The following is a 21465-nucleotide window of genomic DNA, read 5'->3' as shown; positions in this document are numbered from 1 at the left end:
CATAACAGGGATGTAGTGCTACAAAAACAAAGTGCAAAAAAAGCTTGTCATATCATAGCTCGCTATTTAAGATCTTTAAAAAATGTAATTCTAATACATGTAAGTTTTTTTCTTATTCAAAGAAAATATTTCCTGACTTTTCACTCCTGTATTGTTTTTTTCTGACATGTCAATGGAATGTAGGGAAAAAAAAAGAACGCTTGTGCTTTAGAAAAATATTAGCCACACAGTTTTGCGCTCTTGTGAAAGTAAAGACAGTGATAAAACAGTGATAAAAGAGAATTCAGTATCTTGAAGAGATATATTTTCCTAGGAGTAAATTTTCTGCCATGAGGCCAATGCCCAAGGGTAATGCTGAAACAGTGTCATAACTCTTCAACATATCTCTAGCTGAAAAAGTTTGTCAGACTGAATGGAGTTATCCGCTGGAGGCGAGTTTTGGTATACAGTGACTGTATTGTGTTGTCGGTTTCAGGACCACGGTCGCCTCCGTGTGGGTTCAGGACCTGGGTACACTCTGCTCTGAGGGTGATCTTCTACAAATGGAAAAGAAGCACCAATTAGGGAAAACTCTGCACCTTTTCATTGTTCTATGATCATTCAATCAGCTCCATGGTAATTCGCCATAAGAATCTAATACCCGAGTTTTGGAAAGGTATAAACTGTAACTAATGGTGCCTGTGGGAATAATCACATAAGTATAGCATTTTTCCATGTGTATATTTAATATAGATTGTTTTTAGTACATATTCAATACTCTGATCTATCCTCAGGAACTCTTCAGGATTGTGGTGCAATATAGAAGCCTGTCCACAGTCTCCTTCTAGACATTAATAGCACAGCATTGACGTCAGTACAAGAAGCAGCTGACAATGCCAGCTGTAAAAAGTGTTTTGAATAAGCTAACAAAAGAGTTAATAATAATATGCAAAATATGCAAGATGCCACGGGTAAGGATATTTGCCAGTCAGATCAGCATATGGCTAATTGTTCTCTGCGTCTATCACGTTATAAGAGATGCATCACAACAGGCACTGCACCTCCTTCTGACTGTCCGTGTGCCCGACGTCACCCTCCAGCTATCTCCGAATGCGGTGACACTGCTGGCCTGGCTGCCATCTGGGGTCATGAGGTCGTTCCTCTTCTTGCCGTCGAAATTTCCACACAGGCCCCTGACCCTCCTCTTGTAGGTGCTGGGCAGGATAATTTCTGAAGGACACAATGACAGAGAAGAGCGTGAAGCTTGGGAAGTGATGACAGTTAAACAGGGATAAAAAGACAGCTTCATTGCTAGACTGCAGTGAGGTGCTTTGAGAGGTCAGCTCCCATTGTGTGAATTATCTGGCTAGCCTAAAAACTTTGTCCTCAGTGCTGCTTAATTGTAGGAAGGCAAATTTGTAGTGCTAAGCTAGCTGTTGGCTTTTCAAAATGTATTTCCATTAATTGCATATGAAATAAACTTACTCTTGCAAACTGTGGGAGTTCACACTGATTGAAGCCTTCAGGCTTAGCTCTGAGTAATTTACCTAGCTAGTGAGCTTTCAGTGAGGAGCATGCCTAGCTCTCAGTATCACTGGAAATGTTTTATTGATAAACACTTAAGAATGCACGTATATTTCTAAAATTACAGATTTTCCAACCATATGTGAGATATATGGCATAATATTTAATAAAAGTCAAATAAGCTCCCAAGGCAGCTACCATCTGCCCTGTTGTTGAGTTGGCCAAAAGCCTTGACAGGGTGGTGTCATTGGTATTCTCTTGTTACTTGTCATTTAATACAAATATTTATGCAACATGCATTCCTTTTTATCAGACAGTGTGTTTGTGAGTGGCCATTATGGATGGCATAAATTTTGAATTTATCAAATTTCTGACAAACTTGATGAATAGTTACTATTTCTCATGCTGATTCAGCTATATTTCTATTAATATAAATATAGCCATTGCTATTAGTCAACCTTCAAGATTATCAAGATGACTTGACAAAATGACCAAATGAATGATGAAACACATACTACTGTCTCAATAGTTATACTCCTCCAGTACCCTTGAGCTCTGAGCTTTACCTCAGTAGCTCCAGTAAATCTTCAAATAATGTATTTCCTAAACCCTTGTGATAACAGCAACAGAGTGATCAGAAATACAATGATTGGGGATAAAAACTCTGGTAAATTAAAGCTCTGCATGACATGGAATGCCTTATATCTTTCAGTGCTAGATGGTGTGAGGTTAGAATAGATAATACCCATTTTACCTGCTCTGCTGTCTCCATCAAACTCCACTGAGAGGCCGAAGTCTGTCTTCAGGTAAATGCGAGAGGAATGTTCCAGAATGTTAAGCCCTCGGTGAGGGGAGACAGGGGGATGGACCCTCTCCCCATCCAGCTAAGCATTGGGGGGACAGAGATGGAGGGACAGGAGAAAAAGAAAGGTAAGGAGGGAAAGATAGAAAGAGAGAGAGGAGGGGAAGGGAGAAAGATCAAGAGGAGAATGATTTAAGCACACCATTAGCCACTGTAGACACATACATTATTTGTATTTACATTTGACAGAGATTCAGGGGGTTGAATGGCGTGCTGTCTAGGACACATAAAGACATGTATTAGAAACAGAAATGAGGTGTGTTTTTTAATCAGTGTTCTAGTATGAACAGACAACTGTCAGAACAGCCTTTGTACTGTGTTTTTAGTACATATTCAAAACTGTGATCTATCCCCAGGAATTCTCCAGGACCGTGGTTCAATATAGTAGCCTGTCTCCTGCCAGTCAGTTTGAGAAGTAGCCGCCATTGGCCATCTGTACAAAGTGTATGTTTTGAATAAGCTAATAAAAGAGAATAATAATATGCAAAATATGCAAGATGCCGTGGGTAAGGATATCTGCCATTCAAATGAGCATATGGTTATGGTTGTTCTTTCTAGGACATATAAAAGACAGAAATGAGGTATGATAATGACTGTTTTTTTTTTTACTTATAGCAAGAACAGACAACTGTCAGACTGGCCTTTGGACTTCATGGTAAGAATGTGGTCTTGCTGCTGTAAAATTGACATTGCACATTGTTTGTTTTGACTACTTACACAATCCTCTTTGTGTGATTTATTTTCCAAAGCAAGTGGAACATACCATGAGCTTCCTTTCTGCCTTAAGCTCTACGGTGTGGTTGTAAACTCTGATCTTCAGCCCTCTCAGTTGACCGTGGTCATCATCCTCATCGCTGTCCTCATCGCTGTCTTCATCACTGTCCATGTGACTGTCATCGTCATCATCATCATCTTTCTTATTAATGCCTTCGATATAGACTTCTGGAAGATTCTGTGGTGTGTTGGCAGTTTGGACCAGGACGTATGAGTACTTCCCATCAAAGTCATGTTTCAGACTGTCAAACGTCCGGTACTCGGGGTCACCGTTAACAGAGCACTCCTTGAAATCTGCAGGCAATATAACACAAGGAATCGATGTAAATAACTTATGTCAGTATTGCTATTTTAACATAAATGACCACCAGGGGGGAGTGTTGAGTTTATCTTTTACAAAGTGATTGCTGAGATCAACCAACATACTTCACAGCCATGGGGGACAGAAGGAGGAAGGATGGAAATTTCCTTCCTTTAGAAGGAAATCTAAAGACAGCAATTGGAATGATGTGCTCACTTACAGGACAGTAAATTCAGTGCGCTCATACAGCTAACTGTCCTGCTAAAATATTTGCCTTGTATCAAAATCAGCCTCTAAGCCATTTGAAGAAGAGCGGGTTGTTCAGGTTCTTTGGTTATGAGGCGGCACCTTTCACTCACATGTAGCCATGCACTTGAAATCCCCGTCTTGGCCGCGGTAGCAGACCTCGTTGCCATCGCACTCGTAGTCATCGCAGTCGATTTCCCCTTCGCCGTCCTCCCTCTTACATTTGCACCTGTGGGTGCAGTGCTCGGTGACCCACGTCTTGCCGAACTGTGGAGGAAAAGCTAGTGAACGCCTGATCCGATGTCACCACTGCGTGCTGATTGAGATCGAGGATGTTATTTTCAGATGTGGAAACCCTCTGTATTATCCAAGCACATCATTTTGTGTCCTTCGATACCTCCGTGCATTCTGTTTCTCTGGATCAAGTTACATTACATTACATTACAGCCATTTAGCAGACACACTTATCCAGAGTGACTTAAGCACAGTAGGTCACAATTTGTACAGCTGAGTATTTACTGAGGCAGTTTTGGGCTAATTATCTTGGCCAAGGGTACAGCAACAGTGCCCCAGCAAGGAATCAAACCAGCAATCTTGCCACTATGCTACACTGCTGCCCAGAGTTCTCTGGATTTCATGGGATCTCAGCTGTGGGTGGCAGTGTGGGATTGTGCTGAGCTTTCAGACAGAAGGCACGCTCAAATACATGGCGGGGCACTGTTGTATCTTGAACAATACACATTACCTCAGTTACATTAAGCTATATAAATGACCATGCAAGTTGCCCTTGGTGTGGGCATCTGCTTAACAAACAAGTGAATTGAGCATAGTGAAGTGTCTCTTTGCACTGTAATTGCTCAGATAAATCCATACATGATGGTTTCAGTTTACCCTCTCGTTAAAAGATGAACTTTTAAGCACTGCAACATTAAGATTTAATCTTGATCTCAGCAAGATTATTTCTTGAGTCCTGCTGAACAGAAAAGCACTCTCATTCCAAATTCAAGACGGGAGTGGGGAGCGTCTTACCGCATAGTTGTTACCCTTGTCGTCACGGCAGCCGCATGTCCGGACAGGGACACACCTCCCCCACTTCAGCACAAAGCCGTCGTCACACACACAGCCCCCCCTACATGGGCGGTTCACCAGACAGCGGCGGGCGTTCAGGTCATCACAGGTTGGCTGGCAGCTGGCTTTGCAGTCTGTGTAATGACTGTTCTGAGGACAGTTGTGATCTGAGGAGGAAATGGACAGCACAGTACAGTACAGTACAGGAGCTGCAGTAACATGTAGGACAGTGCTGTGCAGCATATTGTTAGTATATTATATCAAAGAATTTTGATTGCAACAAAGATATCCAAATACGTTAATTAATATTGATTAAAAGATTGTTTTGAATGTAAAATCTGCTTTTTTTGGTAACAAATAAAATGATTTCATTTAAAGCACCTAAAAGCATACAGCACAGTATAACTGGTTTCAGATCACTCATATTCAGTTTAGTACATTACCTGCTGCTGTTGTTGTTGGCAATGGAATTGTAGTAGTCTGTACCGGTGCTTGTGTAGTTGTAGTAGTCGGTGCTGGTGGTTTTGCAGTTGTAGTGGTCTGTACTGGTGGTTGGGGAGCAGCTGTGGTCTGCACTGGTGGTTGGGGAGCAGCAGTGGTCTGTACTGGTGGTTGGGGAGCGGCTGTGGTCTGTACTGGTGGTTGGGGAGCAGCTGTGCTCTGTACTGGTGGTTGGAGAGCAGCAGTGGTCTGTACTGGTGGTTGGGGAGCAGCTGTGGTCTGTACTGGTGGTTGGGGAGCAGCTGTGGTCTGTACTGGTGGTTGGGGAGCAGCTGTGGTCTGTACTGGTGGATGGGGAGGTCTAGTGGTCTGAATTGGTGGGTGGGGAGCTAAAGTGGTCTGCACTGGTGGTCGGGGAGCAGCTGTGGTCTGTACTGGTGGTTGGGGAGCAGCTGTGGTCTGTACTGGTGGTTGGGGAGCAGCAGTGGTCTGTACTGGTGGTTGGGGAGCGGCTGTGGTCTGTACTGGTGGTTGGGGAGCAGCAGTGGTTTGAGCTGGTGGTTGGGGAGCTAAAGTGGTCTGAACTGGTGGTTGGGGAGCAACAGTGGTCTGTACTGGTGGTTGGGGAGCAGCAGTGGTCTGTACAGGTGGTTGGGGAGCAACAGTGGTCTGTACTGGTGGTTGGGGAGCAGCTGTGGTCTGTACTGGTGGTTGGAGAGCAGCAGTGGTCTGTACTGGTGGTTGGGGAGCAGCAGTGGTCGTTACTGGTGGTTGGGGAGCAGCAGTGGTCTGTATTGGCGATTCAGTCGCCGTAGGAACCTCTATTAAATCTGTGCATGAAAAAAGAAGATATTCTCAGAAAAAGAAACAATTTCATGTTGAAACATACACTGGTCTTGTTGATATAGGTAAAGTACTGAATAGTATTATATGAGAAGCAACAGGGTGTTTATTCTTGGAATACTGTAGATTGTTGTTGATAATTTGCAGCACAGATATATTGCAGTAAATGCCAGCAGTAGATGATAAACAGTCTGAAAAGCTGGACTCTGAGCTGTGGCCTCTCCACTGCACTGCCATAAAACTGCGACAGGTAGAGGTGTAATGAATGTAATGTAAAACCACTGTCTGTGCAATTTTAATAAATCTTGCTTTCCTGTGCTCTGTGCCTTGGGTGGTAATGCTCTTACCTGCGCAAGCCCCACGGTGAAGAGATACATCATCCAGGGCCACATCCGATCGAACGTCAGTCCCTCTCCGACCTTCGAAAATGATCTGGAAGTGTGAGAGTAGGTCAGATGCATCAGCGTGGCACTGCGGTCAGAGAACTGTGACCAGGGTTGAGGTTTCAAATCCCAGGCATTTTATTCCTAGTTACGCTCCTGAGCTTGGTACCAAACCTGTATTGCTCCAGGAAGCATCTAGCTTTAGAAATGGGTTTATTCTTTGCTGCAGATAACAGAATCTGCTAAGCAAATATTTGCCATGTTATTTACTCAACAGGTAACAGGAAGTGACCTTCACATTACTTCAGCACAATAAAACTAACGGTCTGACTTCTGTAAAAACAAGTCAATTATTATGAGAAGAATATTGTGACTGATTTTTTTTACCCATAGATAAAAGAAATACCAGTTTTATTATTAAAAAAACATTTGTTTTTGTACACTTCAACAAAAGATCCTTCCTAAACTGAAGAAAAAGAAAAAAAACAACAGTGTTAAAATAAAAGGGTTCTGTATTAAATACAAACAGTACATGTACAGTATATACAATATAAATCGCTAATCTCATTTGATTTCAATCAAATATTCCTCTTTTTGCAAGGGGGCAGTGTGCTCAGAGAGGCAGAATAAGAGAAATCATAGCCGTGGCTGGAGGACTCACCCTGAAGGGCCCTGTGGCGGTAATGTCCACCTGCGCCCTGTGCCAGGCGTCCCCGCGGTCGTTCCGGCGGGACCACAGCCTCTGGGTCACCCGGCCCTCCAGCAGGTAGACGGTCAGGCCCATGGTGTCGGCCGTCCCGTACATGTGGTACCAGAACTGCAGGCACTGCTTGCCCGGGTCGGGGCAGTCCGCGCTGAGCAGGCGGGCCGTGTCCCCGTTGTACACGCCGTCGGCCTCGATGTACAGGTAGTGCCCAGCTGCAGAACAGGTACGGCATTGAGCAGAACAATTCACTTCACTGCCTGTCTTCTCCTGCCCCATCTAGTCACATTTTCTGTATCACATTTATCACATATTTCTGTATCAATGTATCACATTTTCTTGTTTTTTTTTTCCATACATACTACAAAGGCAACATAGGACTGGTTGTCTCATACTGAACTTAATAGAAAAAAAAAACTAAAATGAACAAATGTGCCTTATTTAGATGTTTATTGATGCTGGGGAATCTTTTATAATGATAATCAAAGACCTCCATTAAGATGTAGACCTGTTTGTGTTCAGTAGTGAGCGTTGCAGAAACTAAGCGCAGTAATTTTACTGATCAGTGTCCATCTCTCACCTCCAGTTGTGTGGTCGAAGGATGGACCGGTCATCGCAGTTGGGGTGGAGCCATTCAGCCTCGTCCAATCAAAACTGTCTGTCAGCAGCTGGTTCCATGCGCAGATGTCGGTCTCAAAGCTGCAGTCCAGGCTGCAGACTGTAATGGTATAATTGCGTTGTGCGAACATTTGATCATGTAAGCTAAACTTGTAAAAAATGCTTTTATAACTTAAATAATATGGAGAATAAGGAAGTAGCTATATTGAGAATGTTCAAACGAATGGTTGATGATCCTCATGATCTTGTAACTTTACTTTACTACTCTTCTGCGCTTACCATACCGTAGAGTCAGGCCTCTATAAATACAAAATGATTTTGGCCCTAACCCTGATCTCATAAATGCTGCTGTTTGCATAAAGATTGCATCAAGCTGATCCTGGATCAGTTGTCAGGGGTGGAATTTCCTCTGAAATGTGTCCGCAGTACCTGGGTGTGGCGAACCGCTCCCTCCTGATGAAGGAACTGTTGGCCTCGCAGGTGGAGAGGTGGTGGTGTCCATGTCTGTGTTTGATGAACCTGGCAGGGGTGGACAGAGGGAATACTGCCACTGGTCTTTAAGGAAATCATGGCAAGAAACATTGTTGAGGTGAAGTGACTATGAGCTCCATACATTGGTATTTTTCTTGGGATCAGCATCATGGAGGACTGCAATCAGATTGTGTAGTCCTTTCCAGCCATAGCAAATTTGCACTGTTAGACATTTTTTAAGGGCTGATGGTTTTGGAAGTCAGATTAATAATAAATGATTACATCTGTTTTCTGAGCTGACATCCACTTCTATGGAGACCAACAGCACCTCCAATTTGGTGTGTTTCACATTTGGAAACTATTCAGTAACAAAGCTAATGTGCTTGGCACATGGATACAGTAGGCTATCACCTGGAATTGGAGGCTACAACCTTCTGGTCCAAAGCCTGAGGTCTAAAACACACTTTCCACCCCTCACATGAGCGGCAGCCCCACCTGAGCATGATCCGTAATTGATTGACACATCGTCTAAGGCCACATCCGACCTCTGGTCTGAGCCTCGGATTCCTTCCATGATGATCTAAAGGAGAAATAAAAACACGAGGGCAAAACACAGTTGGTCTAAATAATTCACTGGCAAACTCATCAGCATTAGTGTTTTGTCAGAAAAAAATATAATATTGCACTAATTACAGCCAGCTCTCCCAAAACATTTATGCTTAAGCAACACTGTTGCACTTGAACATTTTTACTTGCACAGGCAGACCTTGTTTTCCTGCAATCCAGTTTATAATGATGCACGCTAATAACATTTATAGAAGCACTGTCATCTGTTGTTTTATGAGAAACTTAGATTCACAAGGGGAGACATAATTTTGAACTAAATTTTGTAAGGGCAAACAAAAAGACTATTTTCTGTTTTAATCTGTAAAAGATTTATTTTGTTCTTTGAGTGTGTGTGCCCTGTCAGAAACCCAAGACTACGATGGATATCATGTGATTCCTGACCCAAGTGGTGGTTCAAGTCAGTGTAGAATATTTTTACTTTATGCGAAAGTATATTTACATGTACACGTATTTGCACAGTATGAATACCGCATGAATATTTGACTTGATCCCATATTGACCTAGACTTTATCATGAAAAACATGAAAAATTTCAAGCCCATGTTCACGAAGGTAACCCCTGTTTATTATTGTCTCTGTGAGAAAACAGGACTTTGTTTGTGATGATCCATTATGTTGGGGTTTCCAGGAACTCTCTGTCATAAAAACAGGTAGCAAGGAGAAGTAATCACACGATTACTATACACACGGACAAAGAACTTCCTCAATGAACACGCTGGACTTTCCTCTATCTTTTTTATTGTGCAGCAGAAACAATCAATGTTTTAGTCATAATTATTCTGAACTGGGCAATAGATCATTCTGACTGAAACAACCTTGATTGATTTTGTTGTGCTATAATGATAAAATAGAAGTTCAGCATGTTTGATGCGGAAGTCATCTTTTTGTTTACACAAAATAAAAATTGAAGATATGTTGGGGAGTGGTTCAGTGGTGGCAGGGGCGGCATTGCAGCGTAGTAATAAAGAGCAGGGCTCGTAACCAATTCCCCGCCAGGGCACTGCTACTGTACCCTTGGGTGAGGTACTTAACCCAGAATTGCCTCAGTATATATCCAGCTGCATATATGGATAACATGTAAAAATTGTAAACTGTAAAATTGTAAGATGTAAGTCACTCTGGATAAAAGTGTCTGCTAAATGACAATGGTTCCTTGAACAAGGCTCACCTGGAAGGGCCCGGACACCTCTAACTCGACCTCCGCCTGGTACCACGCGTTGCCTTGGTTGTTGGCCTTGGACCAGATCTTGGTGGCCTGGGAGTCCTGCAGCTTGTAGACGTTCAGGGCCATGGCCGTGGCTGAGCCGTACATGTGGTACCAGAAGCGCAGGCAATGTGGCCCGGTCACCCGACACTGCGGGCTGAGCATGCGGGCGGAGTCGCCGTGGTACACGCCGTCGCCCTCGATGTACATGTAAGATCCACCTGAACAACGAGTAAAACACATGGCTCAAAGCACTCATCTAGAATCTCTGTGAGAATAAGGAAATGATTAACTAGCGAACTCCTTTGCTAAGGTTAGCTAGACGGCAGACTATTAAACACGTGACTACTTAATATACTCTAAAATATGCAATCAATACACATGGTAGTAAAACAATCAAGAACACTATGTACAAAAAAGGGGGAACTGGCAATCTCTTGGAGAGAAATTTAATGATACTATTTCCTGCCTTTTTGGTTACATTTGCTAACACCGGATACATGCTACAGTCACAAACACAAGTAATCAAATGGCTTCTGTGTGCAGTGGCTGCTATCTGTAAGTAAAGGCTTCATCAGGTGACACGTGGGCATGTTCGCTCATGCAGCTGAAACCCCTGTTGCTCTCTTGTGTTGGTGTCATCAAGAGATTCTTGATATACAAGAAGTGTCCCTCTGCGACACATTAAAGCTCACACTGGTTTCAGTCTGCTTTAATGTTCGGTCCACTCACCCCCGGTTGTGTGGTCATATGATGGACCGGTGAGGTCAGAGGGGGTGGGTCCTTGCCGTCTCAACCAATCAAAACTGTCCGTTAAGAGCTGCTGCCATCCACATTCCCCATTGTCAAAGTTACAGCCCAAAGGACAGACTGAGGACACAAGACCGAGAAGGGGGGTTCAGGCATGACTGCGACGGAAGTGGGAAAATAAGAAATGAAACATATTACCGGGAACAGATCAAAAAAAAAAAACACTGCTGCTTACCTCCACGGGAAGGAGTTGTAGTCGAAATGTCTGTTGGCATGGGTGTAAATCTGGCTATAATAAATAAGTAAATAATAAATACGTCAAGTAAATTTACATTTACATTACATTCATTTAGCAGACGCTCTTATCCAGAGCGACTTCCAGTAAAATAGAACATAAGTGTATCCATTCAAGTTGAGTGAGCAACCAGTGAGCAGGCTAACAACACTCCCAGACCAGTGTGTGTCAGCATAACACTACTCAAGCCCTACCCTAAATTAACTTGTGCAATCTGACTAGACAAGGGAAGCCAAATATACTACCATACATCAAATCCTACATGTAAAATAAACAGCAAGTACTGCAAGTAGTCTACCAAGTAGAGACAATGAGAACATTGTCATAACTACATAACATAACATAACTACTGACATAGAGTAAGTAATTTTTGAGTTAGCTTTTGCTAAATATACACACACATGCACACACGCAGTGTTACAACTTAATCAGGGACTTGGGTCTCTCTCTCTCTGGGCGTAGTGACCCACCACAGACGGTGCTCTGCCTCCAGTCTCCCAGCTGCACCTGCGCCAGCTCGCAGGCCGCCACGTAGGACTCCAGGGAGGTGCAGAGCTGGCGGGCGTCGCCCCGCGTGGCGCAGTGGTCGTACATGCAGCTGTTCACGTAGAGCTGGGGGGGCACGTAGCTATGGCAGGGCTTGAAGACATCCCCGAAGAGCACGCTGCACTCCCGGTAAGCCTCGCCCTCCAGCTGGGGGTCGCAGGTAGCCGGCGCCTGAGTGCTGTCCGCGCAGCTGGAACAGAACATGGCGCAGGTTACTTTCCTTTACTCTGAATACTCTGGTATTCATATCAGTATTTAGTAGTCTTGCTCTCGTAGATTATATTTAGGCCCTGTGAGCACGTTAGATTGTTGTAGGCCTGGATAATCACTTTCGAAAAATAAGTAATTTAATAATATCTTTTTTAGTGTGTAGTACATCTGGAGAGAAAATTAACCACTACAGTTCAGTTTTATTGCACGATATTGCAAATTTTGAATCAGGTTAAAACAGTAAACTGAAATATCTCTTAGGATGTTTTTGTAAAGACATTTCATCATAAAAATCAATACCTAGAATCAGTCAATACCTTCTACACTCCCCTATTTCTTAGCTACATGTATTATTGCCTTTGAAAGTGTGGAATAAATTCACTAGCAAGTAAAAAGAGAGTAACTAGGACCTGGTATGAAAATCATAGCAGGAGAGAACTTACACCCACTCATTGTCCGCAGCCCTCCAGCTACTCCCGAAGGCATCCGCGCTGCTCACAGGCACGCCGTCCGGTGTCACGAAGTCATCGAACTGACTGTTGGAGTAGGTGCCACAGAGCCCGCACACCTCCCCGCGGTGGCGCTCGTCAATCCGCACGAAGAGCCTGTGGTCTCCGTCAAAGAGGAGCTGCAGGCCGAAGTCCGTGTCCACCTGAACGTACGGCCCCTGCAGGTACACCTTGATCCCTCCCGCCGGCTCTGCAGGAAGCTGTAGCAGTGAGCCGTTCACCTGGTCCAAAAAAGCGAAACAGGGGTTTGGGTTATGATGAAACTGGACTGGGTTATACTGAAGCTGGATTGGGTTATGCTGAAGCTAGGTTTGGCCATACTGAATCTGGGTTGGGTTATAGTAAAGCTGGATTGGGTTATGCTGAAGCTGGGTTAGGTTATACTGAAGCTAGGATGGGTTATACTGAAATTGGGTTGAGTCATGCTGTAGGTAGATTTATCTGCACATACAGAGCTTTACATACACATACAGAGCACTTACATAAACCCTCTTCTCCTTCCTCAGGGCTAGGTGAACGCCCCGTGCATCCAGGGCGACGGAGTTCAGGGCGGACCATGCGGGGTTCCCCCGGTTCTCATTCCTGCCTGTCACAGTGAACTGCGTGCTGCTCTGGCCACACGTCTTGACCAGGGTGTAGTTGCAGCTGCCCTGGAAGTCGTACAGCTTGCCGTCGAAGGTGAGGAAGTGGGGGTCGCCGAACACGTGGCAGGTGGCCACGCTGGGGGCGAAGCAGCCGACGACGCCGTCCTTCGCCCTGCAGACCTGGTCCTGGCCGCAGGACACCGGCGAGCACTGGATCCTGCCTCGGCCCATGCACTGGCACTGCATCTCACAGTCGCCCTCCATCACCGTCACGCCTTTCTGCGGGCGATACCGACACATCGCGAAAAACATCACCACAACGTGTCAAAGACAGCACCCTAAGAGCATCCAAACACTGGCAAAACGATACAGAAACATCACACAAATGTCGCATTGAAATCAGTGTGAAGTCATAGTAATCCTGCCTAAACATCACAAAAGCATGACAGCTTCACGATTTCACCGGCTGAAGGTCGAAAATGTATTCTAAAATGTGGAAAATATGAAACAGAGGACGTGTGATGTGTGTCCAAACTTTTGACTGGTGCTGTATGTAAACTGTGCAGAGGCAGTCATACCTCCACGTGCTGTCCATTGATCCAGCAGCCGCAGTCGTCCTCCGGGACACACTTGCCCCCGCTGAGGAAGTAGCCGGTGTCACAGTCACACCTCTCTTCACAAACGCCGCAGCTCATGGGGACGTCCTGGGCCGAGCACGTGGAGGGGCAGCCGCTGGCACAGGCATTGTAGTGGCTGTTGGCCTCGCACACCAAGGCTGCAAGCGGAACCAGGCGAGTTGGTGTTACCATCTGCCACTTACACGTGCAGCGGCAATAAAGAGTTTTTGCAAAGGCAGCAATGAGTGAAGGAAAACCTTTGTGAAGCACTTAGTGGGTGGGGCTGTCTCGCGGCCTTTGAGGACTTACTGGTTTTAATCAACCAACATGCTGTGCTGAAGAAAGCAAAGCATTATGGGTGGTTTCATTTACATTTACACTTACTCATTTGGCAGACGCTTTTATCCAAAGTGACTTACAAGTGAGTGGTAGTTTCACATCCAACTGACAGACTATTTTAGGCCCGTCATGTGAACATTTCACAAAGCCTTACATCACTCATGCTGAGCTGGCAGCCAAAAACCCCCAATGAGGCAGACAACTTACGGCAGAAGGTGGCGTTCCTCCAGGGCGGCAGCGTGACCCCGGCGCTCTGGCACGCGGTGGCAAACGCCTCGAGCGCCGTGCACAGGGCCTGGGGGTCGCCCTGGGAGGCACACATTTCGAAGACACAGCTCTGGAAGAAGGCCTCAGGGCTGATAACGGAGGCACAGCCGGCGAAGGGCCCGTCCACCGCCACGATGACTCCACAGTTGGGCTCGCTCCCAAACTCCGCCTCCTCCCACTGGGGGCACGGGCGCGGGTGGAAGGCCGCCTCGCACGATTCCCCCGGGCTCTGCCAGCTCCGGCCCAGCTCGCCGGCGTCGGCGGCCCGCAGCCCGTCGGGCCTGGCGTAGTCGTCCTCCCTCAGGTGGTTGAAGTTGCCGCACAGGCCGCACACCTGGCCGGAGTACGGCGCCGGGACTGTCACTTGCACAGCGTTGGCCGTGTCATACGACACCGTCAGCTTGAAGTCTGTCTCCAGGACGACGAGGTCCCCGGCTGCGCTAACAGTAACAGCGCCGCCCTTCAGGCTCAGCGGGAGACTTCTCCAAATTCCGTTCACCTGGAGGGGAGTGAGCAGGACACACACACCAGTCTATATGTCATCTTTACCTGTGTTTCACTCATTTTAGTTTTACAGTCTCTGAGAGCAGGGAAACTTAGTCAACAGGGTGGCTTTACACACAGAAAACATCTGAATCACAATGGCCTGAACCAGATTAAATCTGTGAAGATTTTTTTTGTAATTTAATTACATTTTGCTTTAGGATGACTGCAATATAATTCTCCTTTCTTTTTAAAAATTCAGAGACATACAGAAGGAGTGTATTCCTGTACAGTAGCTCATTAGAAACAGAGGAAGACCAGGCTCCCCAGCTGAATGGCCACCTCAAAGGCTGCTGGGAGAAACACGCTAGCGGGAACGGCGGTACTCACCATGACCTTGCGCGTCTCTCTTTTCAGCATGGACAGGGTGAGCCCCCGCAGGTCCACGTTCACCTGCTGGATGGTGGAGGCGGAGGAGTTGGCCCGCTGCTCGTTGCGGGCCTCCACGCTGAAGTAGGGGACGGGCGCGGTGCCGGCGCACACCTTGGCCAGGACGTAGGTGCAGGGCCCGGCGAAGCGGAAGCTGGCGCCGTCGAAGGTGCGGAAGTGCGGGTCGCCGTGGAGACTGCAGGTGGCGACGGCGGAGGGGAGGCAGGCCGGAGCGCTGCCTGTCCTCCCGCAGGTGTGGTCCTCCGGGCAGGAGGCGGGGGAGCAGGTCAGCTGACTGCCGGGGGCGGAGCAGCTGCATTTGGTGGTACAGGTGTCATCGGTCCAGAGCTCGCTCTGGGTGCACTGCTCGCCTGTGTGTTTGCACAGAGAAACACAGTGAGCTAACATATGTACAGGACTACTGCTGCTACCACTTACTGCAGCCCACTGTCAACTGTTGTGTACTTGTATAATCGGATGCTATTACCAGGCAAGGCTGCAGTAAGCAAGCTAGGCTTTATGCTCCCAGGTCTCCAGAGAGGGATGGTTAATTTGGCAAAATTTTGCTGCTCATAAATAGGTTTTGGGGGCCAACATCTCAATAGCAAAACATTTGTGATTAAACATCAAAATATGTACCAACTACCTAGGTTTGTAAACTTGATTACATCAAGTTTTATGGGTTTATAGGTTTATGAGACTATCAAAGCACTTTTTCAACTTTTTAAACTTTTGTACTTTGCTACCTTTTGACATTGATATATCTAGCTAGAGAACTGGATATTCTGTTCAATGTTTTGAATATTTTCTTGGAAGGATTCCTTATCCAGGGATTGCAAAAGGTTGATTCAGCTTTTAATGTCATGTTGCGAAAATCTCAAAACATTGGCCGTTTGTTTTGCACCTTCAATATTTAGTAGTTTAAATCTACCTGAAAGTTAAAAATCAAAGCCTCATCTGAAAAACAGCTCTGGAGGCCACTGATGGGATTACATTCATGAGATTACAAGGAAAGAGGTGCTCCTCTGGCTGTTTTTATTTTATTAAAGTTTCTTTGTGAAAATGCATGGAACCTGATCCACAATGATGTAAAGGTCCTGTTGTGTTTGAGCTCTTCTTTAAAAGATCTGGCTCATTCATCAGGCCTTAAAGAACAAGAAAGACCTACCACACGGTCCCCTCCGCACTCCAATATTGTCAATGGCTATTTCTCCTTCTTCAGCCAGTCCCTGGCTGGGCTCAAAGACCACCTGCCAAAAGTTGACACCTGTCACACCACTGCTATGCAACCTCAGCTTCCAGAGGCATATGCTGCAGACAGAGTTTGCATACTGCATCACAGAGATGTCTTCTAATTCAAAGCACTGGTAAGAGAATCACTTGTCCTGACTTATCCATTTGGCTTGGACTAAACAATTCTAAGCAATGTGATATATGTTGAGCTCCTAACCACTCCAAAGCCTGAAATGGAGTAAAGCAAGTGATTACAGTAAGGGGTCTATTCCATTGCTTTCTGGGAGGGTGGCAGAGTACCTGTATTCTGGTCTCCTCAGCATAGGACAGGGGGACAAACACTTGTTGCCAGGACGCGCCAAGGGTGACCTGTGAGGTCCAGTGTACTGTCTCCCCGACGTTATCCTTTATCAGGACTCTGAGGGCTGTTCCGTTCAGCCCAGGAGCGCGGTACCAGAACTCCAGGCATAAATCGCCCGAAACATTGATAGGGCTGCTCTCCAACCGGGTCACCCCAAAGGGATTCAGCAGGCTATCCTCTCCAGACAGATAGGCTCCTTCTAAACAGACAAAACCAAACAACACAAGAAGCAATTAAAAGTCTGTCACTGGCTGACCAATGCTCCCCCTATCCTGTAAAGGCTTTGAATAGCCATTATGTTTTGATGGATGTACTGCCTTTTTGTTCTCTCAATGAGTATCTCACTATATTTGAAAACAGATTTTACTGGGTTCATTTCATCAACTAATGTTTATTTTGCATACTTAAGGGTAAAATAATATTTAAATATTTAAAAAAAACTCTTGAGATCCTTCAAGCCAAAGTATTATTACTCATACCCCAGTGGCAGTCGGGTAGCTACAAAGGAGGCCAACCTTAAACAGATAATTGTCCTGAATCTGTTTTCTGTGATTTATAAGCTTGCCAGTTTTAGAAAGGATTACCCATCAGTGGATAATCACTTTTTATTTCATTACAAAAAAGAGATTGTTATTGTGTTGCATTACATACTCTGAATATGTCAGAGATAATTTTTAAACAGTAAGGAACTTAAAACCATATTTTTCTCATAAATAAAATAAGAACATAAGAAATAAAATGATTTCTTGTGAAGTTAACAAAACCAGTGTTACCACATCAGATGTGATAAAGAGGGACCAACTGCTCTTGGGTGATCCTTATTTAAATTGCCATGCTTGTTAATTGTAAAGGTAAGTTCCCTGCCTCTCCTTTGTGTAGCTCACCACCCTTTTCTGCTGAATAACCACAGCATTAAGGATCCAGTCACAATAACACTTAGATGAAAAAAATACTGTACAGTGAGGCATTTTATCCTTTATTTTATCCTCTCCATGAGAGGGTCTGCTGCCCGTTTTCTCAGTGAAGTGGCTGCACTCCAGCTGAATTGCCTTCTGGAGTACACTGGGCAATAAAATGTGATTATACAGCAGGGAGGACTGCGATGCTTGTTGAGTCAGCAGAATTTTTCAGAGTCCTGATGTGGACTGTGAACTAATTTTCCCAGAAATGATCAGAGGGGGGTAAAAAAAAATCTAGTCATGTTGAACTCCAAAGACACAATGGCGGAATCTCAGAAGGTTCAGCCCCTATTTTTGCATTTGTAGCTATAGCGATGTCGTGAGGGCGTGTCGAAATATTCTGCATGGGTCACCTGCCAGTTTGTGAGGAATTATGGAGGATGTACCTTCTCCTTGCTGTGTTCGGATCCAGCCCAAGTGAGTCCACCCGCAAAATGGAGCCCGGTCGTTGTCAAAGTCACATTTTGAAATGTATTCTGAGGAAAAAAAAAACAGAATAATAGAGAAATTAGATTGGACGAACAAAAATAAGAAAACAGAAGAAACGAGCAGAACACGCGAAAGGTCAAGCAAACGGCAGTGTTCGGGGGCCTCTCGCGTGCCTGTCATGAGCTGTGCTTTTGTCCTGGATCACTGTAGCAGGAAATTGGCGGTGTTGAAGCGGACACTTTAATTAATGCCGCAAATGGCACAGCTACTTTAAATCCCATTTTCTGAGATACTCCTCACTCTGCAAACTGCCATACAGGCAACAAAGAAACATCATTTTTATCATTCGGTCACATGATCATACAGGATACTATAAAACCAAGCCCTGCATATACAGAGACACATATACAAAGATTATATATAGGACATGATATTAGCCTATAAGGGATATATACAGGACATAATATTAAGACTATGTACAGCATCACTGCAAAAAGTGTTGTATTTAAATCAGTGTAGCATAGTGGTAAGGAGCAGGACTCATGACTGAAAGGTTGCCGTTTTGATTCCCCACTGGGGCACTGCTGTTGTACCCTTCGGTAAGGTACTTAATCCAGAATTCCCTCAGTAAATATCCAGCTGTATAAATGGGTAACATGTAAAACATTGTAACCTATGCAAGTTGCCCTGGATAAGCGCTTTTGCTAAATGACAATAATGTAATGCAATTAGAGATGACAATTAGTGGGAGCTTGAATGAAACTGCTAATATTGTTCTGTTACTGAGCGAGATGCATGCAGTGGGTTTACTCACCCGCGTCTGGTTTCCAGCTTGGTAGAGTGACAGATGAATTCAAGTCTACTTCTCTGTGACACAAGAAATAAGGGAGAGTCAGGATTCTCTTAGTGAAGCTCAGAATAAAATGACTCAGAGTCTTCGTGACCGTAATGAAGTCTCCTCTGAATGATCGTGAAGGCAGTTGAAAAGAAACGCACAGATTAAATGTTTCTTGAAGATGAAATAACTTCTCTGCAAAGGGGAAAGCCAGGGAGAATGCTGGTGAAATGGAAAAAAAAGAAACAGCAACTGCTGTAATTCTGCAGACAGAGGGATGATGGGAAAGACACAGAAAATTAAAGAGACTAAGAGGGAATAAAACAGAAGAAATGAGAGAGATAAAGACAGAGAGAAACAGAGAAAGAGGGGGAGAATGGGCTAATAAGGTGAGTTAGTAAAAGAAGGAGGAGGAGAATGAGATTGAGAGAGGGACGGAGAGAGAGTAACAGAAAGATAGGAGGACAAAGTGTGCAGCAGTAATATAGAGAGGGAGAAAGGTTAGACAGATACGTAAAATAAAGGAGAAGAGACCCACACTGTGTAGGCCCCTGTATGGGTAAATGGGTAAAAGTGAATGAAAGAGACTGGGAGAGAGGGAAGTCCCTTGTAGGACCCTGTCTGTGAGAGACAGAAGGAATAAAAGCAAGTGAAAAGAGAGACCCACTCTACGTAGGACCCTGTCTGTGAGAGACAGAGGGAATAGCGGTGAGTGAAAGAGAGACCCACCCCACGAAGGCCTCTGTCTGTGAGAGACAGAGGGTGACTGCGAGGAGCAGACTGAGCGGTGCTCTTCCAGCCATGTTCTCTCGCCGCAGACTCCTCTCGCCACCACAGATGCAGATCAATCTGTGGGCAGTGGGAGGGCACTCGACCTTATCAAGGCGCTGGATGGGAGGGGAGGGCACACAGGTGACCATAAAACCAGTCCTTGCTGGTGGCTGGGTGGAAGGGGAGGGGAGTGGATGGGGGCGGGGCTCGTCCGACTTCATCACCCACGGTGATATACATTCCCTGGCTGATGACTTATGATCGCCACAACAGTAGTTACTCATGCTGTGTGTGTTCTGCCCGAGCTATTCTGTAGCCTCATGACGTGCAAGGTGACAGTGACACCCTTTCATTCCCAAACTGGGGCCTGCCAAGAAAGATGTGCCGTTTTGTCATTTTAATAAAAAAGGCAACCAACAGGTAACCTTTTTAAATGGGCCAACACCGGCTAACTGACAGGTAATTAATAAAGAAAACTGCTGGCATTTAAGACCAGCCAAAGCCCCTGACAGAATAAGAATTTTTTTATGCGGTTTGTTTTTTAAAATACTTGAGGAAAAAAAATGTAATTGTTGCCTGTTAGCAGATAACTGTGAATCAATAAGTGAGCATCTTAGCAGACTGTAATAACTCCATCCTTCCCACCATCCCAGAAAAAGGTATTATTGCATAATAAACTTTACGCAATAAGCTGCACACTAATCCAAACTGGAAAAGTATGATAAACAACAATTTCACTCTGCGTGACAGAGAAATATTTCTCTTTTTTGGCCATTTCTCCAAACCTTGACACCGAGGCGCTCCCGTTATCACTCGAAACGCCAAATGCCATGTTCTCATCCCCCCTTTGGGTAAGGTCCGCCTTGTGGAATGTGGGACTTTCGTCACCTGTTCCATATGCTAATTATGAAAAGGCAGAAGGTTTCAACATTTCCTTCACTGCGGGGCATTTACAACAGTAAGGATTAATGTTTAAACGCGGGCATATTTACAGAGGTGTTCGCCCTGACATTGAGATTTTGGGGGATGTGTGGAATGCTTCGGTACCTTGTGACTGTGCCAGGTAAAAGAAAACTCTCGAATCAGTTCCACCAGGAATTTTTCCTCAGATAAATCCCTCCTGCGTGTTCCATGCGTTCACTGAAAGCACAATGTATGACTCCTGCATTATAAAACAGCCGAATCAGTCAAGATGATGCATTTCAATTAGCAAATCAATCACAACTTGCTTTGATGTTCACACAGTCATTTCAACAGAAGTATTTGCCAGCCTTATTGTCCCTTCTTAGAAAGCAGAACTCGCTGCTTCAATCCAATGACCCTGACAATGGCATTTTTGTGAGGAAGATGAGTGCAATATTGATGTACTGTTCTGTAATGACTAAATCAGGGTAATAGAGGCATCGGTGAGGCGTTTACTCCCTCCTCTGGTTTAATGGTTAAACCACTTGAGGAAAAGTACAGAAAGTACTATAGGGTCCCAGAACATTTCAGAGGGGAGGAGGCTTCATACAAACACTCCTTCCAACAAGCTGGTCAATGCTCTTTCAAAAACTGTACAAAGTTAAATCATTCCACAAATCAATGTTATGCAGTGCAATCACAATTTACACTGCCAGCTTTTGCCCAAAGGTACATCAAATATTCTTGAAAAAAAATATTTTCCACATAACAGCAGTACAAAAATGAGACATTTAAAAAGTTGTATATGTTCACAGAAATCTTTGAAACCCTGAAGTACTGAATTGGAATTTACCATATAGAAGTCTTTATCATAAAGTAATGGTAAACAATGGTATGGTAAT

General features: G+C 44.9%; 1 protein-coding gene across 1 annotated transcript; it reads right to left on the bottom strand.

Annotated features, from left to right (window-relative positions):
* Positions 1-348: 348 nt before the first annotated feature.
* On the bottom strand, positions 349-19881 carry LOC118796094 (zonadhesin). The gene is made up of 26 exons (XM_036554925.1): positions 19619-19881; positions 18869-18921; positions 18012-18101; positions 16606-16865; positions 16241-16322; positions 15034-15443; positions 14101-14659; positions 13516-13712; positions 12836-13216; positions 12288-12574; positions 11559-11824; positions 11029-11082; positions 10776-10913; positions 10008-10264; positions 8709-8793; positions 8172-8261; positions 7705-7842; positions 7083-7339; positions 6386-6470; positions 5198-6025; positions 4716-4921; positions 3800-3953; positions 3129-3433; positions 2258-2387; positions 1041-1209; positions 349-536 (listed from the first exon to the last, which is right to left on the bottom strand). The coding sequence occupies exons 1-26, from the start codon at positions 19879-19881 to the stop codon at positions 500-502; spliced, it is 5781 nt and encodes a 1926-aa protein (XP_036410818.1). The 3' UTR covers positions 349-499.
* Positions 19882-21465: the final 1584 nt, after the last annotated feature.

The sequence above is a fragment of the Megalops cyprinoides genome, chromosome 20 (genome assembly GCF_013368585.1).
Source record: "Megalops cyprinoides isolate fMegCyp1 chromosome 20, fMegCyp1.pri, whole genome shotgun sequence".
Taxonomy (NCBI): domain Eukaryota; kingdom Metazoa; phylum Chordata; class Actinopteri; order Elopiformes; family Megalopidae; genus Megalops; species Megalops cyprinoides.
Note: the sequence above shows the minus strand (reverse complement) of the source record. Positions and strands in the feature narration are given on the sequence as shown.

What these genes read in the sequence shown, in the direction of transcription:
- LOC118796094 (XM_036554925.1), bottom strand. Translation starts at nt 19,881, where the DNA reads ATGAAGTCGGACGAGCCCCGCCCCCATCCACTCCCCTCCCCTTCCACC. An exon ending in GGAAGGAGAAGAGGGTTTAT is followed by an intron (nt 12,575 to 12,835) that starts GTAAGTGCTCTG and finishes TTTTTGGACCAG; the next exon opens with GTGAACGGCTCACTGCTACA. An exon ending in CAATTACGGATCATGCTCAG is followed by an intron (nt 8,262 to 8,708) that starts GTGGGGCTGCCG and finishes CACCCCTGCCAG; the next exon opens with GTTCATCAAACACAGACATG.